Source organism: Cebus imitator, unplaced genomic scaffold (assembly GCF_001604975.1).
Source record: "Cebus imitator isolate Cc_AM_T3 unplaced genomic scaffold, Cebus_imitator-1.0 Scaffold254, whole genome shotgun sequence".
Lineage (NCBI taxonomy): Eukaryota > Metazoa > Chordata > Mammalia > Primates > Cebidae > Cebus > Cebus imitator.
The window spans coordinates 3,206,432-3,216,447 of record NW_016107569.1 but is presented as its reverse complement, the minus strand read 5'-3'; the positions used below and the strand labels follow the sequence as shown (position 1 = coordinate 3,216,447).

The following is a 10,016-nucleotide window of genomic DNA, read 5'->3' as shown; positions in this document are numbered from 1 at the left end:
TAAAAATACAAAAAATTAGCTGGGCATGGTGGCGCGTGCCTGTAATCCCAGCTACTTGGGAGGCTAAGACAGGAGAGTCGCTTGAACTCCAGAGTGGGAGGTTGCACTTAGCTGAGATTGTGCCATTGCATTCCAGCCTGGGGGACAAGAGGGTGGGGTGGGGGCACAAAACAACAAAGGGGCCAGGAAGGGAAGGAGAGAGGAGAGAGAGGAATTATGAGTGAGGGGAGAGGCCAAGGAGAGAATGCAGAGCTACTGGCTGCTGGAGACAGGGAGAGAGCAGAGTCCCAACAGTGGGTGAATAAACCTCTTAGTGTGGCCACTGCTCGCCCCAGTTTACTGACACCCCTGGGCCTTTTGCTTTCTCTTTCTCTTCAACTTCCTAGTGTGCTCCTCACATTTATCTTGAAAAGCACTGTGTGGGGAAGGGCAGGAAAGGAGGGGCAGAGAGGTGGTGGGGAGGGCTGGAAGACTAGAAAGGGAGCCTGCAAGCCCACTGCCCCAGCAGAAGGCATTAAGGGTTCCCTGGGACCCCTGCAGGTGATTGGGAAACGGTCAGATCAGGCACTTAGTCTCCACTGTGGGTCAGGAGTGACACTGTGGGTCAGGCTTTGAGGATGGAAGCAGCAGCCCTGGGCACAGTGTTCTCAGACAGATTCATCCCAGGAGGAGTGGGTCCTGAAATCAGCTTGGTGGGGGGTTGACCTGCATTTTAAATAGGAAATTAGAATCACATCACCCTCGGTAAGGGTAAGTTTTGGTTTGTGTGTGCTAGGTCATGATGTCAAAAGTACTGCTGACTGTTGGTCACATTAAAAAAATTGAGGCGGGGTGTGGTGGCTCACTCTTGTAATCCCAGACCTCTGGGAGGCTGAGGCTGAAGTATGGCTTGAGCCCAGGAGTCTGAGACCAGCCTGGGCAACATGGTGAGACTTCGTTTCTACAAAGATAAAATAAAATAAAAATTAGCCAGGCAAGGTGGCAGTGGCGCTTGCCTGTGGTCCCAGCTACTCAGAAGGCTAAGGTGAGAGGATCCCCAGAGCCTAGGAGGTCAAGGCTGCAGTGAGCAGTGGTTGCACCACTGCACTCCAGCCTGGGCTACACAGGGAGTCTCTGTCTCAAAAAATAAGTAAATAAAAATAAATTTTTCGGCCTGGCGCGGTGGCTCGCGCCTGTAATCCCAGTACTTTGGAAGGCCGAGGTGGGTGGATCACAAGGTCACGAGATCGAGATCATCCTGGCCAACATGGTGAAACCCTGTCTCTGCTAAAAAAAATACAAAAATTAGTTGGGCCTGGTGGCGCACGCCGGTAGTCCCAGCTACTTAGGAGGCTGAGGCAGGATAATTGCTTGAACCCAGGAGGTGGAGGTTGCGGTGAGCTGAGATCCCACTGCACTCCAGCCTGGTGCCTGGCAACAAAGCAAGACTCTGTCTCAAAAAAAAAAAAGAAAAAATAAATAAATTAAAAAAAATTTTGAAAGACAGTGTCTTAAGGTAAGGGCTTTGCCAACTGCTACTTGGTTTAGAATCTTAGTTCTGCCACTTGCAACAAAGTTTATGCTGGGCGCAGTGGGTGGCTCAGGCCTGTAATCTCAGCACTTTGCGGGGCCAAGGTGGGTAGATCACCTGAGATCAGGAGTTTGAGATCAGCCTGGCCAACATGGCTAAACCCCATCTCTACTAAAAAATACAAAAATTAGCTTGGAGTGGTAGTGGGTGCCTGTAATCCCAGATACTCAGGAGGCTGAGGCAGGAGAATTACCTGAACCTGGGAGGCAGAGGTTGCAGTGAGCCGAGATTGCCCCGCTGCAGTCCAGCCTGGGCAACAGAGCAAAACTCCGTCTCAAGAAAAAAAAAAAGGCCTGGCATGGTGCCTCATGCCTATAATCCCAGCACTTTGGGAGGCAGAGGTGGGCAAATCACAAGGTCAGGAGATGTAGACCATCCTGGCCAACATGCTGAAAACTCGTCTCTACTAAAAATTTTTTTTTTTTTTTTTTTGAGATGGAGTTTCACTCATGTTACCCAGGCTGGAGTGCAATGGCGCGATCTCGGCTCACCGCAACCTCCGCCTCCTGGGTTCAGGCAATTCTCCTGCCTCAGCCTCCTGAGTAGCTGGGATTACAGGCACACACCACCATGCCCAGCTAATGTTTTTGTATTTTTAGTAGAGACGGGGTTTCACCATGTTGACCAGGATGGTCTCGATCTCTTGACCTAGTGATCCACCCGCCTCGGCTTCCCAAAGTGCTGGGATTACAGGCTTGAGCCACCACGCCCAGCCTCTACTAAAAATATTAAAAAATTAGCTGGGCATGATGGCGCATGCCTGTAGTCCCAGCTACTCAGGAGGCTGAGGCAGGAGAATTGCTTCAACCCAGGAGGCAGAGATTGCAGTAAGCCGACATCAAGCCACTGCACTACAGCCTGGGCGACAGGTCGAGATTCCTTCTTAAAAAAAAAACAAAAAACGTTTAGTTTATCTGTGATACGAGAATATTAAAACCTACCTTGTATTTTGTTGTAAGTGAGCCAAGATCACGCCACTGCACACCAGCCTGGGTGACAGAGACTGCATTTCAAAAAAAAATGTCCAATTGTGATAACTATTAATTGATTGAGCTAGAGTCAATTGAGAATAAGGTTTGGAGGAGGGATTAGATGAATTTCTCGATTTTGGGGGAAGTTCCAAGGCATTTGTATTCTCTCTGTGCATAGACCATATGCCCTTTTTTTTTTTTTTTTAACATTTTTTAATCACTCACCAATGCACTGTCTTGAACATAAAAGATGCTGCTTGAGCTTTAAGAGCTGATAGTGGGGTGGGCACAGTGGCTCCTGCCTGAAATCCCAGCACTTTCAGAGGCAGAGGCAGGCAGGTGACTTGAGGTCAGGAATTTGAGACCCACCTGGCCAACATGGTGAAAACCTGTCTCCACCAAAAATACACAAATTAGCCGGGCCTGGCGACTCACATCTGTAATCTAGCAATTTAGGAGACTGAGGCAGGAAATCACTTGAATCCGGGAGGCAGAGGTTGCAGTGAGCCCAGATCGCACCACCGCACTCTAGCCTGGAAGACAGAGTGAGACTTGGTCTCAAAAAAAGAGCCAATAGTAAAGTGTGAGTTCTGGAAGACAAAATTCCAACCCCAAGTTCTGGTTACAAATGTCTAGAGAGAGATTTCAGGTATTTTTTGTTTTTGTTTTAGAGACAGGGTTGCTCTGTCACCCAGGCTTCAGTGCAGTGGCTGCCTTAGGGTTCACTGCAGCCTGGAACTCCTGGGCTCAAGCCATCCTCCTGCCTTGACCTCTCAAAAGTGTTGGGATAACAGGCATGAGCCACTGCACGCCCAGCCAGGTTTTGAAACAAATGCTACTGGCCCGTGCGGTGGCTGACGCCTGTAATCCTAGCACTTTGGGAGGCCGAGGTGGGCGGATCACCTGAAGTCAGGAGTTCCAGACCAGCCGGGCTAACGTGGTGAAACCCAGTCTCTACTAAAAATACAAAAACTAGCCGGGCGTGATAGCAGGCCCCTGTAATCCCAGGTACTTGGGAGGCGGAGGTTGCTGTGAGCCGTGATCACCCCGTTGCACTCCAGCCTGGGCAACAAGAGCGAACTTCTGTCTCAAAAACAAAACAAAACAAAATGCTACTAATCAGGGTTTTTCAGGCTTTTTATGGTTTTATGTCTTGGGGCGCTGGAGGGACAGGGTCTGAGGCATCCGCATTACTTGAAAAGTATTTAAACTAAATGTTTTGGCCCTCCTCTTAGACCTTGTTGGCCCCTTTCATCTCTGGGAACAGAACTGCCTATCGTTTGGGGCTACTGTGGGGCCTCGGTGAGATTACCGTGCCATGCGTTGCTGAAACTGGCACTTAGCGCTCCATATGGTTCTTGCAGGCGCTGGGCACCGCGGACTAATATGGTATCTTCCTGCCTTCACAGGACTTCGAGTTTAGTGTGGCCCAGCTTCAGTGTCGCAACGTTTATCATTTCATAACAAAAACGGGTCCAGAGAGGAAGGGTGACTTGCTCAAGGGTACAAGCCTGCTGGGCAGGGCTTGGACTAAAACCCAGGAATGGCCCTGCGCGCGGACTGCACAGCCTGGGGCTTCGCACACGAGCCCGAGTTTGAGTCCGACCAGCAGGTTCCCCATCTGCCATCCAGGATGGGGGTGCCCCCTGCCTTCTCCACGAAGAGGAAGGCGCCGAAAGGCCGGGTGGAGTTCGGGGCCCCCACGTGAGGCCGGGCCTGCACTTTCGGTGTAGCGGGCGCCCACCTCTCGGCGCCCCATGGAGAAGGGAAGCCGCTTGTGAACCACGTGACGCGCCGGCCGTGGGCACCCGCGCCTCCGTGCGAGGCCCCGCCCCCCGGCCCGCCGCGCGCCAGTGTCCCGGGTCCGGCTGGAGAGGGGAGAGCGGGGGAGGGGACGCCGCGCGGGGGGCGGCCGTGCGTCGCCGCGCGCCTTCCTCCCGCCTCTCGCCGGGCCCTGTGTCTCCGCGCCGCGGCTCCGCCCCCTGGTCCCGCCGCCCGGGCCAATGGCGCCGCGGCGCGAGCCTCCCCAGCCGGAGGCGGAGCGTCCAAGTGGGGCCTGGCGCGCCTGCGCCCTGCGCCCGCCCCTCGCCGTAGGAGGAGGTGGAGGAGGAGGCGGCTCGGGAGAGCGAGCAGCTAGCTGGCTGGAGCGCCGAGCGCGAGTGAGAGAGCCGAGCCGCCCGCCGCCAGCTACCGCCGCCGCCTCCGCCTCCCCTCCGCGAGCAGGAGCCCGGGCCGCGGCCCGGCACGCCGCCCCAGCCCGTCCCTCGGCGTCAGGCCGCGAGGGCAGCGCGCGCGAGCGAGCGAGGGGGAGGGAGAGCGAGCAAGCGCCGGGAGGAGGCGGCCGGACCGAGCGGGCGCCCGCGCGTGTGGCGTGAGGGGAAGCCGCCTGCCCGCCCCCTTCGCCTTCCCTTCTCTCCCCCTCCCCGCTCCCCCCCCGACCGCGGAGCAGCACCATGTCGGCGCCGGCGGCCAAAGTCAGTAAAAAGGAGCTCAACTCCAACCACGACGGGGCCGACGAGACCTCAGGTGAGAGCAGGGAGCCCGGGGGCCGGCCCGCGCCGCCATCTTCGCCGCCCGCCCCGGCCCGCAGGCCGCCGGCGGGGCCCGGGGCGCGCGCAGGGGGCGCCTGGCGGGGGGGTGGTGCGCGGCGCGGCCGGGCGAGGGCCCGCGAGCTCGGCGCCCTTTTTTGTGTGCGGCGGGGCTGGGGGGCCTGGGTGGCGCCGCGGCGGCGGCCGGCTCTGCGAGGCGGGGGCGCTGCGGCCTGCTCGGCGCGGGCGGAGGAGACCCCCCCTTCCTCTCCCCCCTCCCTCGCTCTCCTCCCCCTCCCTCCCTCCCGAGAAGCCTCTCTTTATTGTGCTCCGCCATGATGCCTCGCTCCCATCAGCCGCCGCCGCCGCCGCCACATGGTGCGGCCGGACGCGGCCCCGCGCCCTACCTCCCGCGCGGTTCCCGTACGCGCCCGGCCCGCGGCGGCATCCCCAGAACCCCCGCCCGGAGACTGGTCCCGGCGGTGTTTCTGCCTGGAGCTGGGGCGGGGTGGGGGCGCGGGGAGCACGCGGCCGGCCGCGCGCTGGGCCTTGGCCGGCGGGGAAGATGCTCTGGCCGACCCGGGCGCACTCCCCACGTGGGGCGGCCGCCCCGTCGCGCCAGCGTGCGGAGAAGCCTGGCGCCGCGACTAGTGGATCGGGGGTCTTGGAAATGGCTAAGAAAGCTGGCCTCTGCCGAGGAGACTGTCTCGGCAGGGGGGCTGCCAATCCCGGGATGATTACCGGAAATGAACCGTGCGATCTGCCCCCTTCACACCCACTTAGCTTTGTAGGGTTTGCAGTCTTTACGGGACAAAAGGGCACGTATTCCAGAGCACACCCCCTTTTCCTCCTCTCCCTTCTGTGCCTCACGATTTTCTGACCTTACAGTTGCTCCCAGTAAGTGCTCCAAAGTCGTGTGAGGCCGCATCTGAAGTCTGCCTGCCTGAATTGGGTTGTAGGGGTTCATATTCTGAGAAGGCGAAGGCCAGTGTGTAGAATGGTGCCCGGTGCCTTTCGTGTCTTTGTAGGCGTGTCTTTTGCCTTCATTGTAATAGCGGAATCGTCAACTTTCTGTGAAAGACGGTTTTACCATTGATAGGTGGTAGTGATGGCCTAATTTGTATCATTGTCATGGGCTTAGTTTCTATATTTTAGTTAGCAGCTGCTACTGTTCTCTTGCAAGTGTATAATGTGAAATTATAAACGTGAAGACTTCTGAATAAGGTTATTTTGTATCTTTCATAGTAGAAACCTTAACGATCTGTTTGTTATAGGGAAACTAAACGACGCTATAGAAAACCAATTTCTGAGTAATCCAGCAGATAGCATGACGTGTGAATGGTCTTTAATTAAAAAGAAATTTGTCAGTCGCAAGCATGAACATGTGGAACGCTTACCTTTGTAGTAGGCTTTTTTTTTTTTAAATGGTTTTTGGAATATTATAGTATTAACATCTAGAAAACTCGGTAAATTTATCTTCTAATTGGAATTAAGTTTTTTGCTCCTTTTTTGCAGAAAAAGAACAGCAAGAAGCAATTGAACACATTGATGAAGTACAAAATGAAATAGACAGGTAACGTTTTTATTAATATACTTTGGAGAAATTTTCTGACATGTCTAATGGCCCAGTAATCATTGAAACTATGTTCACATCTATCCCCTGTCAAAGGGGAAGTGATTCTAACTTGGTTGGAAACATGTAGATTCAGTGTTTTTTTGGTGTAGTATTTGTACAAAGTTTTTGAAAGTACATTAACCTTGCGAGGTCTGGGTTTTGCTTTCAAAGTCTAAAAATTGTCTGAATTGCAGTGTGGGTCTTCTGATAGTTACGTAATGTGGCATCAGCGATTGCTTTAGCTTGCCTTACAACTTTGTTACTGAATTAGCCACTTTGTTACTGAATTAGCCACTTTAGTTAGAAATTATGCTTGAGGGAAACAATTGAAATTGGCTTGGAAATAATAGGTGAAGTAAATGCACAATGTTACCGGAATGTTGTTTGGGCACTCTCTACAGTCATTACTGAGTGTTTATTCATAAATCAGACAATTGCCACCTTAGTTTTGACTTGAGTGTGTAAACTAGGTAATAATGGTTATTATAATTTGGTACCTTGCATAGTTCCAAAGCTAGTAAGTAAATACACACATTCTGTAATCTCAACCAATTTTTTAGATTAACTACTATCATAGTCAATATCTCTTTTTGCTTCAGACTTAATGAACAAGCCAGTGAGGAGATTTTGAAAGTAGAACAGAAATATAACAAACTCCGCCAACCATTTTTTCAGAAGAGGTCAGAATTGATCGCCAAAATCCCAAATTTTTGGGTAACAACATTTGTCAACCATCCACAAGGTATGTTTTGGACAGTGCATTGTTAAAGGATAAATAGTGTTAGAATTGAGGAAGCTTGGTGAAGGCTTAGTCCAACATGCTGGATTGTATGCAGAGGTTGAAACCCTCAAAGATGGGAAACGACTTGGCAGTTATTGCTTTCTCTTCTGTTTAGGAGAAAGCTGTATTCTAAGTGCTTGATGAAAGATAGTGATAGTCTGGCATGGAGCAATTGCCTTTAGTTAATAATGGGTTTATAAAAATAAAGATGCTCACTAAGTTTGGAAAAATTTTAAAGGAAGCATTTAAATTGTTGTTAATGTTTGCCTGTTGAAAATTCAGCTGACCTATAATTTCTGGCCTAGTGTCTGCCCTGCTTGGGGAGGAGGACGAAGAGGCACTGCATTATTTGACCAGAGTTGAAGTGACAGAATTTGAAGATATTAAATCAGGTTACAGAATAGATTTTGTAAGTATCTCTAACTTAATCTTATTTGCCAGTGTGGAAATTAATGTGAGCTTTGGTTGGAAGAGCTGTTTGTATGTCTAAATCTTCTGATTATTTATTACAGTATTTTGATGAAAATCCTTACTTTGAAAATAAAGTTCTCTCCAAAGAATTTCATCTGAATGAGAGTGGTGATCCATCTTCAAAGTCCACCGAAATCAAATGGAAATCTGGAAAGGTACGCTTTGAGGAATTATTGACAAAAAATCATTTCACCTATTTTGGTTTAATTTAAACCATTTACAAGTGCTTGATAATTTGGTCATGTGGCTAAATGCAAAACCTTAAAGTGTAAAATGTTGCAGTATACTGAAACCAAATATAACAGTAGGTTAGAGTTCTCATTAGAGCTTACAGCTGTAGGCTGGAAGATCTCTTGAGCCTAGGAGTTCAGCCTAGGTCATGTAGACCCTCCCTTCCCCCCCCCCCAAAAAAAAAAAGAAAAGAAAATCTAGTGCAAGTTTAAGAATTGAAAACTGGTCTAAATTTTTTTTGCTTTTCTGCAAGGGTGACTGAGATCTTCAAATAGCTTACCATTTCTCTTTTTCTTTTCTTATTTTTAAAGACCGGGTTTCACCATGTTGGTCAGGCTGGTCTTGAACTCCCGACCTCAGGTGATAGTGCTTGGATTATAGGCGTGAGCCACCATGCCCGGCCAGCTTACCATTTCTCAAAATTCATTTACATCTATATTTAGGTAGTAAGACATAATTTAAATATATATAATGTTTTGTGCTAATGGCTGTTAAAATGGAACTAATTTTATGGAAAATAAAATTTAGTTGATTTAGTACCATTGTTATTTAGTATAATTTTACAGTTGCTCTTAGGTAATAGTGTAGGTATTATACAGATGTTTGTTTTGCTTCACTTTTGGGGGGAAAATCTTATTTTTTTAATTATTGGGAGTTTGGGAGTTATGGAGAGATTGTGTCAAAAGCTCTTCGTGTATTCATTTAGGATTTGACGAAACGTTCAAGTCAAACGCAGAATAAAGCCAGCAGGAAGAGGCAGCATGAGGAACCAGAGAGCTTCTTTACCTGGTTTACTGACCATTCTGATGCAGGTGCTGATGAATTAGGAGAGGTCATCAAAGATGATATTTGGCCAAACCCATTACAATACTACTTGGTAAGTTGAAATAATTCATTTATTCAAGGTTGTATTTGTCTCATTTGTTTAAAAATGAGTCCTTGAGGTAACTTGGGGTTTTTTTTTTAAGGTTCCTGATATGGATGATGAAGAAGGAGAAGGAGAAGAAGATGATGATGATGATGAAGAGGAGGAAGGATTAGAAGATATCGATGAAGAAGGGGATGAGGATGAAGGTGAAGAAGATGAAGATGATGATGAAGGGGAGGAAGGAGAGGTAAAAGAAAATTTGGCTAAGCCCACAAAGATAAACTTTAAAGAATTCACTATGTTGTTTTGGGGGAGATACATATATGCATATACATATATATAGTGTGTGTGATGAAACTGACCAGAACTGATTGTGGGGAAAAGATGAGCCATTTTTTGTTTTTTAAGAATTAAGGAAATGTTTGATAAGCTCATGGTACTAATGTTTAACTAGTTTTTCTTCCCCCCTGCTCCCCCTTTTGGTTAGTCTTTTCACCACCCAAGCTTGTTTTTCCCTAGCCAACACTTAAGCGATGTAGGTAGTGTAGCTGGTCAAATTCTGACATTGCTGAAATAACAAAACTCCACATATTTTAGACAAACTGCAAAATTCCCGAGTAGTCAAATTAGGATAGGTTGGTTTTATTTTGGATTATTTGATCTGAAATGTGCCTGATTTGGTTAGAGCTGAAAAGTTACTAATTTATCTGAAGAAACATCATGGGTCTTTCAGTCGAACCGATGCAGCTGACTTTCAGGTTTAGAAAATGAAGTGACCCCAGAGCATATGTTCTTTGGGGTCCAGTGTGGTCCATGTGAAAGCGAACAAGTAGTCTCAGCTTTAATCCTGAAGATTAACTGCCCACTTTTTCTTTCAGGAGGATGAAGGCGAAGATGACTAATAGAACACTGATGGATTCCAACCTTCCTTTTTTTAAATTTTCTCCAGTCCCTGGGAGCAAGTTGCAGTCTTTTTTTTTT

General features: G+C 49.1%; 1 protein-coding gene across 2 annotated transcripts in view; it reads left to right on the top strand.

Moving 5' to 3' along the window:
• SET (SET nuclear proto-oncogene) overlaps positions 1–10,016 on the top strand; it is a 12,718-nt gene extending 2,702 nt beyond the window's left edge. The window contains exons 1-8 of one of the 2 annotated variants that reach the window (XM_017499170.1): positions 4,637–5,067; positions 6,585–6,642; positions 7,284–7,426; positions 7,771–7,874; positions 7,978–8,091; positions 8,874–9,044; positions 9,136–9,282; positions 9,914–10,016. In XM_017499170.1, the coding sequence (XP_017354659.1) occupies positions 4,995–5,067; positions 6,585–6,642; positions 7,284–7,426; positions 7,771–7,874; positions 7,978–8,091; positions 8,874–9,044; positions 9,136–9,282; positions 9,914–9,937 (834 nt within the window). In that variant the 5' untranslated portion in view covers positions 4,637–4,994 and the 3' untranslated portion in view covers positions 9,938–10,016. Of the gene's footprint in view, positions 1–4,636; positions 5,068–6,584; positions 6,643–7,283; positions 7,427–7,770; positions 7,875–7,977; positions 8,092–8,873; positions 9,045–9,135; positions 9,283–9,913 lie in introns of those variants that run through there. The other variant, XM_017499169.1, reaches the window with a different exon arrangement.